At 38.8% G+C, this 22943-nt stretch overlaps 2 protein-coding genes across 2 annotated transcripts in view; one reads left to right on the plus strand and one right to left on the minus strand.

The window, feature by feature from the left end:
• Nucleotides 1–566, minus strand: part of LOC146319376 (aquaporin-11-like) — a 3619-nt gene extending 3053 nt beyond the window's left edge. The window contains exon 1 of the mRNA XM_084729975.1: nt 1–566. This exon is cut by the window's left edge and continues 161 nt beyond it. Within this exon, the coding sequence (XP_084586101.1) occupies nt 1–431 (431 nt within the window). The 5' untranslated portion in view covers nt 432–566.
• A 6762-nt stretch (nt 567–7328) lies between these two features.
• On the plus strand, nt 7329–22916 carry gdpd4b (glycerophosphodiester phosphodiesterase domain containing 4b). The gene is made up of 17 exons (XM_084729988.1): nt 7329–7744; nt 9293–9423; nt 9764–9983; nt 10921–11024; nt 12588–12681; nt 13163–13222; nt 15453–15551; nt 15641–15734; nt 16632–16777; nt 18214–18296; nt 18423–18573; nt 18922–19146; nt 20111–20268; nt 20651–20798; nt 21636–21718; nt 21849–21925; nt 22700–22916. The coding sequence occupies exons 3-17, from the start codon at nt 9810–9812 to the stop codon at nt 22780–22782; spliced, it is 1779 nt and encodes a 592-aa protein (XP_084586114.1). The 5' UTR covers nt 7329–7744; nt 9293–9423; nt 9764–9809; the 3' UTR covers nt 22783–22916.
• Nucleotides 22917–22943: the final 27 nt, after the last annotated feature.

Raw genomic sequence — 22943 nt, forward strand, 5'->3', positions numbered from 1 at the left:
AAGCCGAACCTCTGGTGCCTGACGTGGACGTCGGACAGACCCAGCGACCACACAGAGGCGGCGAAAAACTGCGCGGCGACCGCAGCGCCGAACTGACAGGCGATGAGGACGACGGCTGCTCGGAGGCTGCTGGTCCCGCGGCAGACGCTCTCCAGAACCCCGCTGGGGTTACACGAAGCCCCGCGGAAAGTGATGAGGTGGATGACCGTCATGGTGTAGGTGAGAGTCAGGCTCACCGGCAGCTGCAGCTGCGCGGTTTCGCCCAGCAGTTTGAGTTCATGAGTGCAGCAGCAGAGCTGGAACGTGGACGCCGCTTCCAACAGGTAAATCCAATAATCTGCGGGGGACAGACGCGCTGCTGTCCGGCGGGTCGCCTCGCTGAGGAGCACCGCGGCTCCCAACACCGACAACGAGGCGAACAGGTCGGTCATCTCTCCGGTAACGGTTTGACCTCAGGGGACAAACCGCTCCTCGTGATGGAAGAAACTTTAAAGCGTCGCAGCCTAGTTTCCCTCCTTAAAGGCGTCAAAGTCCGGTTGATCCACGCTGCCGCAGCAGCGTCAAACCGCTCGCTATAAAACCGGAAACAGATCGGCGGACCCTTCAAAGTAAAATAATGAAGCGCTCGAGGCAGCAGGTCCAGCTACAACAAATATCTTTTATTTACCCCAAGTGGTACAGATTAGGGGACAAATTGAAAATACGCTCTTTAATCTACCATTGGAAACATTAACAATCAATTAGTTTTTATTATTGGCCCAATATTGGCCGATCACCACTTTATTGTCTGATATACCAACATATGAAAACTTTTTTTAAGAGAATGTGATGCAAATTTTTATTTGTTAGATTTGTTGCATCTTATGTATATTTGAGCCATTTTATCAGGTTAGACTATAGTATATTAGACTATAATATATGCTCTATTTGTTTGCATGTCTAATTTATAGTTATTTCTAATTATTAAAAACACCTTTGAAAGTTTAGTTTCAGTGCCCCAATGTCAGTTTGGATGGAGAAGAGATCCCCACACCAAATAATAATATAGATCTATAATACATACACTTGAAGTGAAGTTCATATACACCATTTTTCTTTCAAACAATACTAGTCTTTTCAAAGAAATATAGAAATATAGATGTATAATAATAGAATTTCATGCAGAATTCGATTACATAATTTTTCATCACAAAATTTATGGTATGTCTGTGCGCTCCACCATGTGCTATTTTTCAACTAGTAATCAATCTGGCAATAAGTTTTACACAATTGATTAGTTGTTTGGGCCATAAACATGTCGGAAAATATTGTTCAGTGTTTCCCGAAGTCCTCTAATGTCTTGTTTTGTCCACAACCCAAAGTTATTTAGTTTAGTACAGTTTGTGTTTAGTAGTAATACTAATGTAGTAAAGAAACCAGGAAATATGCACATTTAGAGGCTGAAATCAGGGAATTTTGCCCTTTTTCTCTTGAAAAATTTCTCTCATTAACCAGTTATCAAAATAGTTGGTGATTAATTCAGTAATTGATTAATGTATTAACTGTTGCAGCTCTGGTACTGATCTTCTCATGTGACTCATGCAAGAAAGCAAATGTAAGTGTGTTTCCCAAAATGTTGAAACTATTCCTTGAAAGTCCTCCTTTTACATTCAGACAATAATGCTCTGATTTATTTTATTTTATTTTTTTGCAACGTGCTGGTGTTTTACTTTGAAGTGCTAACAGGAAATGCTGTTAATTATTGTGAGGAGCTTGATGCATGACCTCGTTGGGGGTGGTACACACATCCTGGGAGTGAGCATAGCTGAGAGGCTCCGTTCAGGGCAAGAAAATTCCTGTGGCTCATTCTGAAGTTGCAGTTGGACAACAGCAGGGGGAACAATGTGCAGAATAACCAGCTTTTATTTCAGAAAGTGTTCGGACAGCGATGCATTTTCTACTGTTGTGTGTCTCCACTTCAGCTCAGTAGATGTCACCTGAAACAATGAGGTTAAAGTGTTGATGTTTTTACATCCTCAGAGGACTGCAGGGAGTGTTGTTCTTTTCACACATGATCCTACAGTTTCACAGCAGGACAAAGATCATGAGTGTGGCAACTTTATTTATTTAAACTACAGTGTTCATGTGTCCCAAATATTGGACTCTCAGTGTGATGAAACAGAAGTATGCTTGAAGTTCAAGAGATTAAGTACGTTAAAGTAAAGTTCAAGTATATTTCCCAAGTGTACTTTATGTAGTAAGTAATATCGATGTACTAGTACAGGGATACGCAACCTGCGGCCCCAGAGCTGCATGCAGCTCTTTAGCCTCTTTCTAGTGGCTTCTTGTGACTTTGGCAAAGTGAATTAATATTTTTTTCAAAATTGTAATTCATCTATCATTGTTGAAGGACTATGAAGAAGTTGAGACTAGTCAAAACTTGATCATACTGTACTGCAATAGATTTTTGAGTTTTGAGCCCAACTCAAACTTGTAAGTTTTGAAAAAAGTTTTACCGACTGCTGATTTTTTTTTTTTTTTTTTTTAATAATAATTATAATAATTTACTTTCCTCCTTTAGATAAACTTAAATCTTTGAGTTTGAGAACTCCCAGAAAATATGTCTTTAAACATTTGAAATGATTCAAGTGAAAGCGAATGATCACCAAAATAATGACCAATCAGGTTCACAGCTCACTGTGACCAAATACAATTGATTGAAGTTCATCTATAGAATAAAAGTAAATTATCTCAACTAAAGATGACAGGTCTGCAAAATTTTTTAAAAGTTTATTTTAAAAATTAAGTTTGAGTTGGGCTCCAAACTCAAATGTATTGCAATGTGTTGCCTTGAAGTCTTGAGTCATTTCAGCTATTTATTTTTTTTTACAGTGTAAAGTGACTGTTGCATTTGACAACTGTAAAAAATATATAGCCTGTACACAAAAGAAGTTTAAATACTTTGTCAACTAAAATGTACATCATGGCCTTTGTCTATGGCTCGGTGCCTTTTCCTCTAAACTTCGGTGGCTCGTCTTCTTGAGTATTTAATAGTTGTTCTGTTCTCAAGACAACTACAATCAAGCCAGGCAAGAATTTTCCACCTGACATCTACTGAATCCACAGTTTCCTCTTTCACTGAACTAAGACAAGCCTAACTACCTAACTCATCACACTTCAGTCAGATTTGGCAGAAACAAAATAAAACTCGCCAGAACCATCTTGGTTCGTCTTTCCACTGTTCACAACAATCACCAGTTCTAGTTTGGTTGAATTAAATCCTTAATCCACTGAGTCAGAAGTGAAAATAATCTTTTTTTTCCTACTGTTGCAAATATTTCCAGCAACTCGAGTTTATTAAAAAGCTAAAATGGCCTGTTGTGATTTTACATTTTCAAAAGGAAAAGGTTTTTTGGTCTTTATTGTGCATTTAAATGTTAATTTTTATAATTAAAAATAAAAAATAGGTAAATATTGGCTTCCCAGTAATTTAGGACAGGCCGGTTGTAGAACTGGGTGGGCCGAGGCTCCTTAGGTCCACCTTTGAGGCTGCAGCTGCCCTAGAAAATTTATGAAAAGTATATTTCAAAGCATACTGCAAGTAAATTTAGATATTTTTTAGTTTACTAGTTATGTAATTATCAGTAGTTTTTATACTGCAAGTATACTTTTCCATAAGACACAATACTTATAGTTAACTATTTATATTATTTTTGCACTGTCAAGCATACTATTTGTATATTTTTTTATACTCAAAATATGTGTTTAACTGTGCTTTAAGAAGATTGTAGCTAAGTAGCTAATCTATCAAAAAGCACAACCACAAGCCAAATATACTTAAACTTAATGTATAAAACAAGAAAACTTGATTATAATTTTCTTGTGTATATCTCAATCATAGAGTTTAAGTATAACATAATACAAATATATATTTAGATTTTTCTGTATAGTTGTACTTAAGTACATTTTTAAGTATATCTCTGAGTACACAAAAAGTAAACTGAAAGCATAATCTGTTTTTTGTAAGGGTTGTGTTTGTTGGTTGGTATTGTTCTCACTAGAACCCGACCCAGACTATATTTTTTGGAGCTGATACTGATGTTGGAGAGAAAATAAATCAGATATTGATTTATTAAGCGATATTCTTTATAGAATATAGAATATATACATCAGGCTTAACCAGCTTGTGGACAGAGAGCCAGATGTGGCCCTTTTGAATTTTTCTATGGCTCACAAGAGGCTGCCTGCGAACTAGGCTAGCGTGTGTGATATGATAAAAAGAAAAAAGAAAAGAGTCAAAAACTTGCTTTTCAAACTTGTGGTTAAGCTATGATTGTCATTTCCTGTTTGTGAAGCTCTGACAACAGTTGCAACCATTCTGGCAAGTCTCTGCTGCAGCTGCAAAGGAGTGACGAGAAGTCAGCTGCCCAGCAGTAAAAAACTAAAAGATCCAGATAATTATTTATCAAAGATGTGTGATCCAAACCAGAAGCATAAAACACTGATAAGTTGTAGCTGTTTACTTTATTTATCCAGGATGTTTTTTGTTTTTTTTTGCCCTATTTGCAGACTTCTGTGCTTGATTTTGACCCAGTTTCACACAAATGCTCAGTTTAGCTTTAAGCAGCTTATCAGTTTTTATTCTCTCTCGTTCTCTCAAGTACAGTTTGCATCAGAGGGCATGGCTGAAAGCAGGCTGTTCGAGGCTCTTCCGCTTTCAAATTAATCAATTTTAAAATGAAGGGGCACATTTTTCGGAGAGCAGCCCAAAGTTAATACATCCTCAGAAAAACATTTGTCAAATATTGTCTGTGTTACTGTACTCAAATTTTAAATTACACCACTAAGTTGATTACTGGTCTTATTGTGTACTTCAGTCAGTAACTGTCATTTATAAATCACTTGCAAATATCTGCTTGCAAAAAATGTTACTCATTACATTATTTTCATTGTTTAAAAGTCACCAGAATGCAGAAAACAAAGTCCCTGCTTTAATTTAAAAATGCTCCCTACAATATTTTCGAGGACTCAGGGTTGGCATGTGATGCACATTTTAGTTGACATAATAATAATAATAATATTCTGAATCACTGTAGACCAACAAACAAAAGAATTGTTAGTTGTTGTTTTTTTTTTTTGTTTGTTTGTTTGTTTTTTTGGAAATGGGCAAAAGAGCCACAGGCCAGATTTCACTGCACTCCATTTAAAGTTCCAGCGTTAAAGATAAATCTTACAGAGCTCTGTTGGCAGTATGTGTCAAAAACGCCCAGAACAGACAAACCAAACTCTGGCTCTAAATACAGACTTTAATGTTTGCAATCTGCAAACTCACCACCGTAAATCCACAATATATTTACTGTACAAAATCATCAAATGAGCATGATTCGTCATTAGAAATTAAGGGCACAGGCTAAATTGAAATACTTGCTTCTCTGACAACAAACCTACAGCCAGCATGTTCTCCTTTGAAATTTCTTTTCTGGGCCTGAATAACGGCCTTTGTTTGCCTGTTTAACGTTAATTAGAGTTCAAAATAATGCCGACTGTTCACCGAAGAGTTCGTGACTTGTAAAAAATCCTTTATAATACTGTAGAGGGAGCAGATGTTTGTAACTGTTAAATTGAGCAATATGTTAATGGAGTTTGGCAGCCACTTAACTCCAGAGTGTGTGTTTTCAGAGCAGTGGGCTGTTTTTGTTTTCAGGATAACAGGCTGAACTTTACATCAACAAACAACTGACAGAGTTATAAACAGCCGATCAGCTGAAAATGGACGATTCGTCCTTGCTTGTTAAAGCAAAGTCAGTTTAATGCCGTCTTGCACGCCTGCAGTCTGCCTGAACCCGAGCTTCCCAAGTCTGGGCAGGAGGGGGCAACTCACTTCAACCATATATAAGGTTTTTTTTTCCAATGGTTTTCCCCTGGCTTAGACTCGCTCTGACATATCCTGCTGTTTCCATGGTTGTCGGTAAATATTTAATATTGCAGTGGTGTGTGGAATTACTTGGAACTTGCTACTCAGTAATGTTTGGTAAAGACATTCTGTTTTAACACAATGGCTGCAGTGTAGCTGGAAGTGTTCAGTCTGTGGTCGTTGGCAGAACTGACAACATCCTTTTATTTGGAGGGAATGGATGGAAAAGGGTATTCCTATATCTGTGTTAGGGTTACTGAACTTCACCTATAATACTTAATTATTTAAAACAAGAGCTGGGCCCTTTTTTTTTTTTTTTTGACATAATCCAGATGAAGATCCAAGTGTGATCGAAACGATGTCAGTTAAAGTTTTTATGGCAAAGAGTGTTACCTTTTTCTTGGACACGGTTTCTGATAGCCTTGCACATACGTGATGAGGGCACCGTGCCAGATTTTGTCCACTGGAAGGTCACTTTAGAGGGCAATTTACCACATTTTGTTCATTGAACGGGCACTTTAGAGGGCACCGTGCCAGATTTTGTCCACTAGAAGAGGACTTTAGAGGGCTAAAGAGAGGTTTAGAGGGGTTTATCCACTGTAGGAGCATCCAAGAGGGCACTTTTGTATTGTTTTTTCGAAATTAGACCACATTCTGTCCTGACCTGTTGATTGTACAGTTTCTTACAATCTTTTCTCACAAAATTGTTCTATATGTTTAAGATCTTTATGAAAACATGCATTTACCACATAGTTTTTTGGTTCTTTTCTTTTTTCTTTTTTTTTTTTACCTTTTTTGCTGGTCTCCTTTGACCTCTGACAGTGATTTTTGGTTTCATCTGCTGCTTTAGTTTTTATGGAAAACCATTTTCTGCCTTATAAGTCATTATGATGTGAAACTCTCAAAATAACTATTTATCTCTTAGACTTTTTCAAACTAATAACTTAGATACTGTCATTATTTTAGACTAGTACGTCATTATTTTGAGTATTTCTCAGTATTTTAATTGATTATTTTTAGAATGTAATTTTGGCACACTCATTATTTTGAGACTTTGTAGTTCTAGTACTATTTATTTATTTCATTTCTAATATTTTATACATGTTTATATTGATGCAGCTTATTGTCACTGATGTGTTTTTGTAACCTGTGTGTTTGATGCCTGCTTGCAAATTAAATTTCCTTCTGGATAATGAAGTTGGAAGAAAAAAAAAAACCCTCCATCTTCACCTGAACTCACCTGATGTAACGGTGTGTTTACATCACTGTGGCAACAGGTGGCAGTGGGAGATACAGAGGTCGAACAGGGACTTTTGTAAAGCTGAACAGAATTTACAGGATGTTAATTTTCGCCAAAATTTTCAAAATAAAGCAGACACTGTTGCATTTATTTTTCCTCTTAGCTCTCTCAACGAATTTACGTATTTATTTGGCGTACTGAGTCACAGTTTTAGCAAACATTATTAAAAATGTTTGTGTGTTTCCTTTCTGTTGTATACGCCGTAATAATTTGCTATAAAATGGAAAACACACAACCTCCACTATGATTTAGTCACATTAATGACGATGGCTATGCGAGCTAAAATGCTAAAGTATCCATTTCACAATAATATATCCGTTTATAACCTCCAAAAATATTAAATAAATCATCCATGGTGGAAAAATCTGCTGCTGTATTTTGAATGCAAGATTTTTAGTTGCAGTAGTCGTGTCCGTAACCCCGTTAGCTTGACAGACCTCATCCTCCGAGGCAACCAGCTCCACATCGGGTAGCCGAGGAAGAACTGCGCACTGCGGCTTCTCATCTGCCGGTCATCGGGAGGACGAACCGACCTGGAGGTTTACCTGGAGGTAGGATAACTAACACCACATGTTGGTATCAGAATAACACGAGTCAGCGTCAAAGATACAGACACTGCTTTTTAGCACCCGGCAGCCTCATGTTTCAGCTCTAACCAGCTTTCGATAGGTCCCTTTCCTTCCTCTGTGTGGAGTGTATCACCAGACTGAATTATAAAAATACGTAAATTTGAGATTGTCATGCCTTTTTGCCGATGCGGGTGGCTTATTACACCTGATTCACAGTTTTCATAAGTGATTAGGATACAGGCTTTAATTCGGCTCACATAAAACACATGAATGAAGGCGTAAAGCAGATCTATTCCTAGAAACATCCTGTAGTTACAGGTGATAAATGTATTGATGTGAAACGGAACAGGACATGTATTAGTTATAACTTTCGGTTTGGGTGTTTAGTTATCCAACAGGCACAAATGCTGAGATATTTTGTTTCTTGAGTTCAACATTGCTTTGTGGGTGTCCTTTTTATGTTAATGAAGCTGGGTTTTTGCAAGAAAAAAAGTTTTTTACAGGATGGTGTCTGGACCAGGTGAACAACCCACTTGCAACAGGTGTCACAACTGTGTTAATTCCCATCAGAGTGACCGTAACAGTTTTGACACTTGCTCTAGTCAGTTTTGCAGTCATTGAGACATTTTTATTTTTGCGTTGTATTGCATTATTGTGGTGGAGTAATGGAGTGCAGAATGTGTATCTGCCCATACAAACTTATTTACTACAAAGCAACATTCTAGCTGTTCAATTGTTTGCCTTTACACACTTAATTATTATATTCACATTACCAGTTATTATTTATCATCTTGTTAAAGCACCAGTAGTCATCCATAAAATATTGTCACAATATGGACATCAAAATATTTTGTCAAAGAATATTGTGACCTTTGATTTTCTTAATAACGCCCAGCCCTACTATATGATAATCATATGTTTGCACTGTTTGATCATTTACATTATTGTAGAGAAATTGTGTATATTGATTATGCATTGTAAATTACAGAATGGCTGAAAAATATCAATTATTTTATGCCATACCGGTGCCATGGCATGTAGAGCACATGTACTGGTAATACAATAGGGCAGAGCAATTTTGAAAAAAATATTTAATTGCAATTATTTTGATATTGCAATTAAAGTATGATGTGTGATTTTAGAGGTAATGGTAAATTTTTACATCTTTGTTCTTATTTTAATTGGAAAAACATGTTAAAATGACTGTGGTGGAATTTTTTTAATGCAGGAATCTACCAAATGAAGATGTGTTTTTAAGTCTGTAAAATCTGATGTGTAGGACATCTCTGCCTCATCACATTAATTTCAATATTTTTTGAGACACATCCAGCCTTTAAGAAATATTGCGCTTTCTGCTATTTGAAAATTGCAAATATTGTGATTTTGATGAAGTTTCGATTAATTGTGCAGCCCTATGATACAATAGGAAATTACCACAACAGAAGTACAAATGTCAGTAGTTTCCAGATGCTAGAAACAGTTTATTCTGTTTATACTTCTTACTGTAAAACCTGTCTGCATAATCTACAGATTTCTACCACTGAAGGAGGATTACAACTCGCTGAGCTGCCCTTTGGTCTCCAGTAAAGATAATGACCTGAAACACTCCTGAGTTGCACAAGAGCTGCCGCCACATGTGAAGGCCAACATAAACGCAGGAGGTACATCTGAAACTTGATTTCTGTGGGAACTGCAGCAGAGCAACTCAGATTTCCTACATAAAACAAAAACAAACTTAAACAATAGCAGATTTCCTGCTGAGACTTGGAAACTGAAGCTGATTTACTGTAAAGAATCCAAGACTTAAAGATACCATATGATTTTATAGTTTTTTTGTCATGTTTTAAGTCTGCACAGAAATATGATAGAAAGCAGCATCATAATTCAAGTAAAATAACTTTTATTCTGTATAAAAGTGTAATAATGTGACTATCATGTCAGTGTAGGAGCATTGTGATGGTATTTTATCAAAGATTCCCGACTGTGTTGTTTGTTCTTTAGGTGTGTACGTGCAGGATGGAAGGTGTGTGAGAGCGTGTGTGAGCACATGGCGTCCCCGTTATCCCAGCTGCAGTTCGGCCGGCTGCGTGGTCTTCGTGCTAAACTGCTGCGGCGTCACGAGCACCGGCCTTTAGTGTCGTGTCTGGCCGGTCTGTACGGCTGCCGGTGGAGACGCTACGAGAGGAGCTGCGCTCAGCCGGGAGACTGCTGCTGCAACAAGGTCAGATCAACCTCCAGCACAGGAGGTGCACCGGTCACATCCGGTCCAGTCCGTGTCCATCTCAGTATGCAAAAACATTTTCACTATGTGCTTCAGTGAGAGTTTTAATCTCCCATGATGCTCTGAATGAATGAGCAAAAGTTCTGGCCAAAATAAAAAGTCTGGAAAACTACACATGAAACACAATTTCCAAAAGATTCAAAGAAACCCTGCACCAAATATTTTTTTTCATGCTTTTTTTTTTTATCTTTGCTTGTTTTTTGTGACTTATTGGATTTTTTTCCCATTAAAAAAAACCAAAACATTAAAATTAAACATAAAAAATAATTCTTTGGTTGAATATAACCGGTTGAGGTGTGCATGTGTTGCAGAAGTTTTGTAGGTATTACTTCATGTTATAGTGTCATAAGCAAAAAGGTTGAGAAATTCCACCTCAGTTAATACACTGAGACACTAAATCTGCTTTCAATAAACCAGGCAATTGAAATAAATACATACAGTTAAATGAATTGTCCTCCTCCTGATATTTCAAGACAAATGACCACACTCAGTTTCACTAATGCCTTTTATCATATTAAAATATAAATCAATAATGCAGGCTGGAAACAGCTAAACAAATTTATAAAACAATGAGGTATAATTATCCTCCTCTTCCTTTATATTTCACTCCTCGTTTTATAGATTTTCTTCTCCACTGTTTCAGCCACAAATGGTTTAAACACACTTAAAAAGCTCATTAGGACTGTAATAAACAACCCACAGTGAAATGAGAGATTTTTTTTTTTACAATCATAGCCTCTTAAGAGCTTTCCTGTTTCTCCACAGAGGTCGAAGCTCACTTCTCTGTCTCCATGGAAACGAGGCAATAAATGGAGAAAGACGCTGTGTATTACAGGGCTGTTTAAAGTAACCCGTGTTTTGTCTCTGCTGTCAACAGCTGGAAGGTGTCAGCTTTGCTCTGCTGGTGGCGGCTTTCTGCTTAACGCTGGTGTTTCTATACTTCTGGGGACAAGCAAAGAACGACTACAATGACTTTGACTGGTGGGTTGAGTTACACCGACAGTTTATAGTGTGATTATGTGTAATTACTGCACACGTAGACACACTGGTGTAGCCGCAGCCGTATCGACCTTCTGCACTAGAGATGCGCAGATCAGCTCTGATGTCATCCAGATCCGCATGTATACATAAATCATCAGTCGTAGATTTTTTATCTTTTTTGCCCATACGTCAAAGTGAGAAAGTCCACAGGAGTCCCAGTATGTCTCACACTGAAACTGGTTTAATAATGGCCAAGGAGAATGAAGAAATAAGCAGCACACGCTCTGTCCTGATGTTCCCTTGAATTCTGGGGTAAAAACCTGACCTGAGACCACAGCTTTATAGCTCAGAGTCAGTGTTATCCAAACCAGATTACAGTTAGGTCCTCTGTGTTCAGAGAGACGGGACAAACACCTCTCCGACCTCAGCCGCCATAGCAGCACTATCAGGTTGTTCCCTTGTTTATCTGAAAGGAGAAGACGGCTGCATCTACTGTCCAGAAGAAAGACAGTATGTCTGTTAAAAGTTAGTGCAGGCCTCTCAAAAAAATTCCCTAACATCGTCCACACGCCTCCCACCCAAACCAATTACTGTCTTTAATTTAGAGCTTACAAAAACACACAGGGAGAACATTTCAGTGAGGAATTATAAATAAGGGGGAGCATCAAATCAAAGCTGCAAATCCCGGTGGCAACATGTGCTCGTGAGAGAAGGTGAAACGAGTGGTTAGCAAAAACAAGTTTCAGCTGTTGTTTTGCAGCTGCGTCATTGTACATAGAGCAAGGCAACAGCATGGCAGGCTGCAGATGTTTATCTGTGCTTATTTTTGTCAGTGACAGGCTCAACTCGTTGTTCTTAGAGTCTGAAAAACTTATGGAAAGAATCACAACAGTGAGAGACATTTCTTAGCAGTAAGACGCGTTTTGTTTAACTAGAAACAGCTGATTTATTTCTCTCGCCAAACTCGCTACTACTTCATCATTGTCAGCTTTGTTCAAACTCTACAGGAAAGAAATAAAATTCGCCCGAACATTTTGTTTTATCTTTTCACTGTTCCAACAATCACCAACCCTGGTTTGGTTGAAATAATCCCCTAATTCACGGTGTGAAGGAGAGTGAAGCGTGCAGGGCAGGTGACACCAGTCTGGAGAGAGAAGCTCCGTAAGTCTGGTGATTTTTTTTTTTTTTTAAGTGAACTATAGGCTGATGCACACTTTCACTTTCTCTTACTAGTTGTACAACATGTTTATGTAGACAGTATGAATTTTTCGTAGCAAGAAAGAACCAATCAGGCTTCTCTCTCTGTCTTTTGAACTTAAAAAGTGTGCACATTTTAGAGAATGCAATTAATATTTTCCTAATTAATGATATAATTTTTCTCCAACCCAAACCCACCTGCCATTAATCTGACAAGTTAATTTTTATGATCTGCCCGCCCAGTCTGAGGTTTTTACCCCGTTCCAGTGTGTAAATCTACTTTTACTTACTGTTGCATTGTTGTTTCAGTCACTAACGCTCTCTCTGTTTTTACTCATGTGCCTCAATTATCTCCTGAATGTGCAGGTTTAACTTTGGGAATCTGGGCTTCTGGTTTCCGTGGTCTGTGGTGCTGCTGGTCATCGCTGCAGCCTTCTTCACCTACATCTCTGTACTCATGGTGAGGAAAAAAACAGGAAACTGAAGGTTTTACTGATTAAAAAAGTCTTTTATCTTGTTTTGTCAGTGTTGACATTATTTGTCTCTCACCATTGAGTACCTTCATATTATTTCTTAAGTTGAGTCTTATGATGGTGCACTGGAAGGGGAGGGAAAAGTCTTGTCTGACACTGTCCGAACTCCAGAAATATGCCTACTAACACGTCTGAAGATCTCTGATTTCACTCATTATTATTATTTTTTTTTAACTGAAGACAGAGCCAGGCTAGCAGTTTGCCCCTGCTTCCAGTCTTTATGCTAAGCTAAACTAATGGCTTCCTAGCAGTAGCTCAATACTTGGCGCACAGACATGAGAGTGATGTCACTTTCAAAGGTCGGTCTGTGCTCCGAAAACTGCTGATGTTACGCGATGACTCTGTACAATTAATCACAGCATCACCTGTCAGATTTAATGTGCGTGTGTGTCTTCTTGTTGTGTGCAGCTGCTGGCCGTGTGTCTGCTGTCAGAGGGCCAGAAGCTCTATTTACACTGGACTCACAAGGTAAACACTCGTCCTGCAGAATCACTGGGCCTCATTCACCAAAATCATCTTATTTTTTTCTTTAGAACAAAAGTCAAAGTCAGATTCATGAAGGTGTTCTTAAACTGTTCTTATACCATACCATATAACTACTTTTGATTAAGTGTATGTGATGCTGCACAGTGCCAGGAACAAGGCGTTCAATGCGCCACCGTCTAAACGTTTTGCTGCATTTTGTCGGGGCTGAACACGCTCCCGGTGGCCAATCAATATAACGAGCTTGAAGATGGATGTTTGTTTGTTATTCACAAGGCCTCTCAGCTGATGTGAGCCTAATGCCTCAAAGGAAAGGCATCTCAGAAGACCGTAGATCAATAATAATTGATTTATATAAAAATGGAGGGGGTTATTTCTCTTAGAACATGGGTCTTCAGCAAGGGGTCTGCGATCCCTTTGGGGGTCCTCAGAGTTACTGCAAAGGGTTTGCCAAATCATTATTTGACAAGGGGTTTTTCTTTTAATTAAAATGTGCCTGAAAATACACATTAACATGCCCAGTTAGCTACACACATATTATCTCAGGTGTGCAGACAGTCTGTGAGTCACAGTTAATAATTTTGTAATTTCATGAGGATGGTCGCCATCTTCAGTGTGGAGAAGAAAGGACGCCTTGCTAGCGACACCAGCCGCGGTCCCTGCTTCGTCAAAACATTGAGGACTCGTAGACTCCAGATATTCAACCATGCACAGTTGTCAGTTGTCTTCAAACTGAAAGTGGACACTCAGCCAAGATGACTGCGAGGGCACAATGAAGAACCCTTGAGTCACAGCTACAAAAGCTGTGAACAGGCAGGACACCAAGGAGGAAGACTTTGCTCTCCAAAAACAACATCTCCACATCCCTGAAGTTTGCCAAAGAGCATCTGGACGCTCTACAACACTACTGGGGATGTTTTGTTGTAGGATGAGACTTAACATGGAGTTGTTTGGGAAGAAAACACAGCACTGCGTGTGATATAAGAAAGACACAGCATATTGTCATGAAAACATCAGCTCAGCAGTAAAGTACAGTGTGTGCACCATAAGATTTAGGGCTTCCCTGCTGTCTCAGGGCCTGGACAACTTGTAATCATTGATCGGAGGATCGGTTTACTAAGACATCTTGTTAGGAAAATGTCAGGGTGAAGCTGAAGCTCACTAGAGGTTGGGTTACGCAACCGGACAGTGACCTCTTCTTCACAGAAGTAAATGTACCTCAGAGTGACTCCGCTAAAAGAAAATCCACCTTTTGGAAGGGCCCAGTTAAAAGCCCTCAACCCAGGAGAAATGCTGTGGACAGACCCCAGCTGAGCCACTCCCAGCAGACGTCCAAAGAACCCGGTGAAACTGAACACAGTTGTGCCAAGAGGAATGGGCCAAAATTCCCTCTGACCGAGCTTTCTACTGCTACCCATTTGATTGAGAAGCTTGTCTTGAAGTTTCAGACACCAGGACCACGTCTGTTCTTAAGCCTCATTTATGCTCTGTTAGATATGCGTATGGACACGGACAGAGCCTTCTGTCTGTACTCTACATTCATATCGTCTGTATTTCTGTACGTTTTCTCAGATGAGCAGCGGCAGTGTCGCCAATAGTTCAAGCAAGACACGGCCACGGGACACAACAAAGAAGTTTTAAACATCCTAAAGCACTGTAAATGACGTTGAACAACTTCAGGTGTCGTCAAGCGGGACGTGAGCCATGCGACCTCTTCTTCACCTTGGAGGCCTGGAGGAAGAACAGGCCACACAAAGAAAGAGACAGACGGCCAGAAAGAGAGGGGAAGAGAAACGGCTAGGAGGCATGTGGGACAAAACACAGGGTTAGAGAAATGCAGACAGTGTTAGAAAGAGAAAAGTTTAATTCTCATATAAGTACTTGGGGCACGAAATTCATCTAGACTGACATGGACACCAAAGGAAGCTGTGAAAGGAAGTTCAACTAAATATTAAATACAACGATCCACCTACTCAGGAAACTGTGGAAGCCCATTTCTGCCAGTAAAAGAAAAAAAACAAGCAGGACTAGGTCTAGACTAAGACTAAGTCTTATTGTACCAAACATAAACCACGACCAGCGAGCGTCACATTCTTGAGAAGTAATTAATCGTCAAAAGACCAGACAAGCAGACAGATAAAATAAAATGGATCTTTAAAATGTATTTGTATTATATTCGATACTTGTGACTGCAGGATGTTTTCCTCGTTGTCAGATTGGGATCCTGGTGAGTCTGATTTTCTCCATCGTCGCCACGGCCGTCCTGTCTGACCTGTGGAGTAAAGAATGGAGGACTTTACTGCTCTCCTTCCAGGTGACTCTCCTCCTCCTCCTCCTCGTCACCACATGTCCTCAGTGCAGTTTTCACTCCTGACACCTGATCTTGTTTTGCATTCTTATCAGGTGACGGCACCTTATTTGCATCTTGGCGGAGTCTTATTGATGACGACGCTGGCCTGGCCGATAGCTTTGCATTTCTTTCGCATGAGCAGCAGAGGTGAGGCACATTTGATTTAAATAAAAATTGCATTGATGTTAAACAAAACAACAGCTACTGGCAGAATGTAGCAGAAATGGAATATTTATTTTTAATTATTTTATTTTACCTTTATTTAAGCAGACACGTCAATTGAAAACCACTTCTCATTTACAGTAATGATCAGGCCAAGTGGCAGTGATATACAAGACAATAAAACAGGGATTATATAATATACTGACATACTGACAATCCAAGCATCACAGTATTAAAGTAAAGTAACTTGATTACTTTTGTTGAGGGGTTTTGGGGCTGCAGCTTATGGTCATCTTAATCAATTAGTTGTTTGGTCCATGAAATCTCAGAAAATAGTGAAAAATATTGATAAAAGTTCAAGATGACGTCCTCAAATGTCTTGTTTTGTCCACAACTCAAAAATATTCAGTTTACTGTCAGAGAGGATTAAAGAAACCAGAAAATATTCAATTTTAAGAAGCTGAAATCAGAGAATTTTGGTGTTTTTTCTTCTTAAAAAATAACTCAAAACATGTATGGTAGTGTATCGTTCTTTATTTTAAAATTGTAATCCTAATAATAATCCTTATTTTTAGTAAATGTATCTGTAATCTGATCACATCTTTTTTTTATCTGTAACTGTCATAGAATACCTTTTTTTTTATTTAATGTAATCCATTACTCCTCAAGCCTGGTAATCAGTATATTTTCATTAATGTGATTAATGTGAATCGTGTTTTCATTATTATTAGAATAATGTGTTTATATCTACAGAGGAAGTGGCTGTATAACAGTATAATCCCACCATAACGATATAATATCACTTGATTTAAAAAAAAAAAAAAAAGAGATAAACCAGTAAAATCACACTAGAACTAAGCGTTGGCGTTGTTTGTGTTTCAGTAAGGCGGGGCCTGATCGTTGGCGTGTACCTGACCCTACTGTCCGCTCTCTACTTGGTGCCTCTTGGTTTGTATTCTCCTTGTATCAAAGAGGACGGGACCCTGGGCCCGGCGCCGGCCATCATCGGCCACAGAGGAGCACCCATGGTGAGCAATGATCTGAAGAGACACCTCACACTAAAAAAAAAAAACCCATAAAACTCTGGGATCAGGAACAAACAGAAAACAGAAAATGTCTCACTGACTTATTTCTAGAGATTGACTGAACAGATTTGAATCGGTATAAAGGCTACAACTACTCTCTGAGTACAATGTCCCATTGATTTTACACTCAAACTTACAACTTGGAGACAAAGAATCCAATAATCAATACATTGAATATTTATCAAAATGTCCAACTTCCACACCTGCTGATTAATTTCTTGATTTAATTGTTTGGTTTACAGATACGTTGCATTATGGAAAAAAACATGGCATTCACAACTTCACAAACCCCTTATAGCTTGTCTTATTTTGTCTTGCCAACAGTCTAAAAGTCAGATTTTTAATTTAGTATCACATTTGATGAAGAAATGCAGCAAATTCTCACATTTGGGTCGCTGAAACCAGATAATATTTAGCATTTTTGCTTGAAAAATGACATGCAGTGATTATTTGATTATCTAAATAGATGTTAATTCAGTTCAGAGTAAATGTATGTACAGAAATGTAGATTTTTTTTTCAATTATGATTCTTTCAAACCTCAAAAACATGAGAAGTGCCTTAAGACTAATTATCGGTATTATATATTGATTAAATCTCCTTAAAGTTTAAGTTAATTTACATTCTATATTTTTTTTTATATTATTAGGTGTTTATTATTTGCATTAGTCTTCTTTTTTCTGTCTTTACATTTTTTTTTTACTCCTTGTTAAAGTAGCTGTTTAGAATTATAGTTAGGTTTGTTTAAGATGAGATAAAATAAGATATTCCATTATTAGTCCCACAATTGGAAACATTTTCAGGGTTACAGCAGCAAAGTGGATAGCAAAAATATAAAGAAGAAGCATTAAAGATCTAAAAATATAAGCATAGTAAATAAGAAATAGAAATAGAAAAAAATATGAACAATTTAAACATGAGGAGTATAAAAATAGGAGCAATATAAACAATAGGAGCAATATATTCAATATAAACGGACTCAACAGTTGAATTTACACACTTAGACTCAATAATAATTTGTTATTTGAAGATGTTAAGTGAAGTTTTAAGAGTTTCTTTATTGAGAAATCATTGTCACTCTGACCAGAACAATTATTAATAATTTATGAAAATTATTTTGAAGAACTGCTCTGACAAAATCCCATATAAAGAATTTAATATATCAGATATGTTCTGCTGTGTGGACGTCATGTTTGGATGCAGGAACTCACATCCTTCCTGTCCCGAGACGACGCTTCTCCTCTATACTGTAAACAGGACTGTCAAACTGTTTACATCATCTCCTACATGTGCTGATCTCAGCTGCAAGCTGCTGCACCACCATGTGGACATATTGACAATCTATTGATTTTCACAGTGTGTGACTCCATTTGCATTGCAGCTTGCTCCAGAAAACACGCTGATGTCGTTTGAGAAGGCCGTGGAGGCAGGAAGTGACGGTCTGGAGACGGACGTCACCATCAGGTCAGTCAAAATCTGATCTAATCTCAAGTCAAATCAAATCAAATTTGGTTTAATTATTACCAAAATTAAGATTTCTCTGGTATATTGGCCACACTAGTCAATGCTGTTGTCACGTCGTGGTTGTAGCTCGGATGGGGTTCCCTTCCTGATGCACGACCGCACCCTGCAACGGACCACCAACGTCCACGAGGTTTTCCCCAACAGGACTGACACCCTGGCGGCCATGTTCACCTGGGCCGAACTGGAGAGCCTGAACGCCGGGGCCTGGTTCCTCTCGGTGAGTCACATACAGGAAGGTTACACAGTTACGTACAGTATTTTATTTTAGTCTTGTCCAGAGTGGTTGATATCACTGTTGTTTTCTCAGACTTTAAACAGCTTCTTCAGAGTCACAGAAAATGACATAACTTTTTTTCTGAGGCTGACAGAATAGAAAAAACAAAACAATCCTCTAGTCATTTAGTTTTTCAGTTACATGGCAACAGAAGCAGAATGGTCGGGGTAATTAATCAAAGTAGAAAGTAGTGGTTGTTATCAACACTGGCTTCATCTGATGGATGAGGAACATATTGGACGACATGTTATGTCACAGTATTAATTGGTTATTGATGATCGTCTCTTCCAGCACAATCCGTTCGGGACGGCCGGCTCTCTGACAGCAGACGACCGACTGCAGGCTGGAAAACAGTCGGTCTGCAGCCTGCGGGACTTCCTCCAGCTGGCAGCTCAGAAAGACAAACTGGTGATCTTTGACCTCTACCGTCCACCCAGAGGACACCCATACAGAGACACCTGGATCCAACGCACGCTGGAGGTCATCCAGAACGAGTCCTCCATCCAGTCCTCGCAGGTGAGGACTTGATTTGGTTGATGGTAGGACATCGGGGACCGAGCGGGCAGGCATGAGGAGCCAAACAGATGACGTTAAAATTCAAGCGCTGTCAAACATTACACTGGAAAAACAGTCTATCAGTCTCTCTGTACTTAACAGCTCTGCTTTTATGGATAGATCTTTCAACTGTGCAGAATTCAACTGAAATGGAGGGTAAACATTGGATTTACATTTGCTAGACGACTTCAAATTAAACATAATGTTGCTCATAACTGCATGATGTTTAAATAAGAAGCTGCTCAAGAACCAGTTTACCGCATCAACTTAAAACATGATGAGTTCACAGCTCGTTTCTGCTGCCATCAAGTGGCCAAATAAAGTAACTACAGGTTCAAAACTAATCAATCATACAGTAATTGTCACAAAGTATTTTCCTGTTCAGCTAATTGTTGTTTCAACCAAACTGTGAGCTGATTAGTAAAAGGCTTGTTGTATGTTTTGTATTAAAGGGGCAGTTCACCCCAAAATCAAAAATACATATACCCCTCTGGCCTGCAGTGCTGTTGACTCTTCTAGACCAGGCTCATACAGTTCCTTTTTTTTTTTTTTTAGAAGAGCCAGATTTGTGCCAAGGGTCTGGACGGGTCCTCTGTCTGACCTGTAAAATTAGGAATTTAAATGTGCAAAATGAAGCACATTGTATTTTTCTCTCCACTTTTTATACTTTTACTTTTTTATAATTGGAAAAGAAACATTATGTACAAAAATAAAAGACAAACCAAGCACCTTTGTAATCCAAGATTAGAAGTTTGATTTTTCCTTTGCTACATTATGTTGTGTCCTCTCTCACTGATAGACGGCGTCACACCAAACTCTGAGTGAATTTTCCTTTTGTGTTGATGTCTTCTAACTTCTGTTTTATTTCCTATCACTGTGTCTGTGTGTGTCTGTGTGTGTCTGTGTGTGTACGCTGATCAACCAGGTACTGTGGCTCCCGTCAGACCTGCGGTTTCTGGTCCAGGAGATGGATCCTGAGCTGCAGCAGACGTCAGGCAGTCGGCTCCCTCTGGAGGAGCTGCAGAGGAACAACATCGTCAAACTCAACCTGCACTACAGCCACATGTCCTCTAAACTCGTCAGGTGTGTGTGTGTGTGTGTGTGTGTGTGTGTGTGTGTGTGTGTGTGTGTGTGTGTGTGTGTGTGTGTGTGTGTGTGTGTGTGTGTGTGTGTGTGTGTGTGTGTGTGTGTGTGTGTGTGTGTGTGTGTGTGTGTGTGTGTGTGTGGAATATACGACTACAGCATTTCATTGGTCATCAACTAAGTAGTTTTCTAGTCAACTCATCGTGGGAGATATATCACATTTCAGCCAATAACAATGATTAATTCTGGTGATTAATGGTTTATTGAGTGACACATGGCAAAATGAGCTGTCAGAAAGACATTATTAAAATATTTTACCCAAATTAAACGCCATAACTAAAATGCACAATGGTAAACGTTATTCCTCTCTGTGTGTGCGCAGTGAGTACGCTGCAGTGAACATCAGCACCAACCTGTATGTGATCAGCCAGCCGTGGCTCTACTCTCTGGCCTGGTGTAGTGGAGTCCACTCCGTCACCACCAACGCTCCACAGATCCTCCGCACCCTGAGCTCCCCGCTCTTCATCATGGTAACATTTCTACTACGCATTATTTCATCAAACATCTCTGTGACTGAGAAATTATTGTCATCTTCAGAGCCATGCGGCATAATTCTCCCCTTTGGAGAAATGTGCTTTCACTTCACACAGGAGCAGCTTAAGATCAAACATAGTTCTGTTAAATATTTATGATTTTATTTTATTTCACATGAGTTTTCCCAATTCGTTTAAAGTAAGCAGGGCTCAGCTGGAAAAAAGGCGGTATCAAATGTTTCCATCCATCAATCAGATTTTTTGCAATATTATAATCAAAATATGATGAGATCCTGATAAAACAGTCAGAATCGTTTTTTTTTTAATTGCCAAGCAAGTTTTCACATAGAAGGATTTATTGTGGCACGTTGGTGCATAACAACAAACACAGGACTGAAAATATAAACGATTAAGACTAAGTACTGTTGTTAAAACGGCATAAATAGAAAAATAAAGAATAGACAATAACACAGAAAAGTTGGAAGGAGTTTTTCTCTGGTGAAAGAGCGCAGGGTATCACAGCAGATACTGCTTTCATGGGATTTTGGGACAAATATACCCGCATTACAGGAGGCTTTTTTTATTCAGGTTGACATTTATTCAGATTATTGGATTGGTTCGAAGTAAAAGCGTTTACTGAGGAGAATTCCAACTGATGGGAGGGTGAAGTCATATGAAGGTTTGGAGCTTTCTTTGTATTTGTGCTAAAAAACAGTTTGAATCTTCAGAGCTTCAAACACAGGAGGCAGTTACATCCTTTTTATTCACCTGTACATGTTAACTGTATATGAAACGCTGACCTCTCTGCTCACTTTTTATCCGTCTGTCTCTCAGAGTCCAGATGTTTATAACCTGATGTGGATCCTCACTGATCTTCTGTCCCTCATGCTGACCATCACCATCTTCGTCTTCCACAGGTGAATAACAAACACACAGTTGAAGGCAAAGCCGTTTAGCAGGACGATCCAACCTGTCTGCATTCTGAATAAGCTGTTTGCGTAGCGGCGACTTTTCTCTTCAGGGGTCACATGTTGTATTTGCTGACAGGTGGCGAGAGCGAGAACTGGCTTTCTCGGACAGCAAAGTCACGCTGGACAACGGCACTTACAGCAAGTTCAAAACAGGTAAGACACTGAAAATATTTAAAAAAAGCATCTCAAAGTTATCTGAAGTATCAACAGTTTGATTTGACCTTTCATCACTTTTGTTGTCTTTTTTTGGTGACAAGTGATGTCTGGGAAACAAACTGTGAGAAGCAGAACAGCGGGGAAAAGAAAACAGTTGTGTTCTTTTTACTGAATCACTAGTTTTATACCCACAAACCAAGTTTTTCATTAAGTATCTACTTCTTGTTCCTGTTAGCATCCTGGACATTTAGGCTGCATATGTAGCAGTCATGGAAGTTCACAAAGATAAGAAGTTAATTTGGAAGAAAAACATGCATTTTTAAAGCCATTTACCCTGTATTTAAGCTTGTTTATTAACTCAACATCTGGAATATGGGGGATACTTTCTTACTTAAATTAAGTAATTAACAGAAAACCCTCATGTTGCACAACCAGTTTTAGGGTTTATATCTGGGTTCTTAATCATTTTTAGCATTTTTCACTCATTTTTCAGGTAAATTAAATATCTCAGATGTCACTAATGGGTCTGAGAGACTGTGATTGACATTTTTCCCTGTTTTTTGACATTTGTTATTGGGCAAACATTAATTGAGAAAATAATCAGCAGCCTAATCAGTAATAAAATAAAAGATGCAGGAAATGTTTAATTGTGTAATCATGGACTGTGTTACATGAGATGTGACTGACTTTTAGCTGTTTGTCTGTCAGCGACATCTGTTACTGTCATTTGTTTGAAATCAGACAATATTTTGTGTTTGTCTCCCCTCACAGAGATGAGTGATATATGGTCGGTCTCCAGTGCAAATTCTCAAGCAGAGAAGACCCACAACCTGGCAACCGTGACTGAGCACTAACCATCACCAACCTGGCAACACTGAGCCTCAAACTGCCAACCTGTAAGATCTCAGCAAAACACTGTGTCAAGTGCACTTTAATTTAGTGAAATAAAGTGACAGAAGCATTTCTTCACTTTTTTTTTAGAAACTGATTTATGCAGAAACGTAAATTCCTCCTC

Source organism: Lutjanus erythropterus, chromosome 11, assembly GCF_056507025.1.
Source record: "Lutjanus erythropterus isolate fLutEry1 chromosome 11, fLutEry1.hap2, whole genome shotgun sequence".
Classification (NCBI taxonomy): domain Eukaryota; kingdom Metazoa; phylum Chordata; class Actinopteri; order Lutjaniformes; family Lutjanidae; genus Lutjanus; species Lutjanus erythropterus.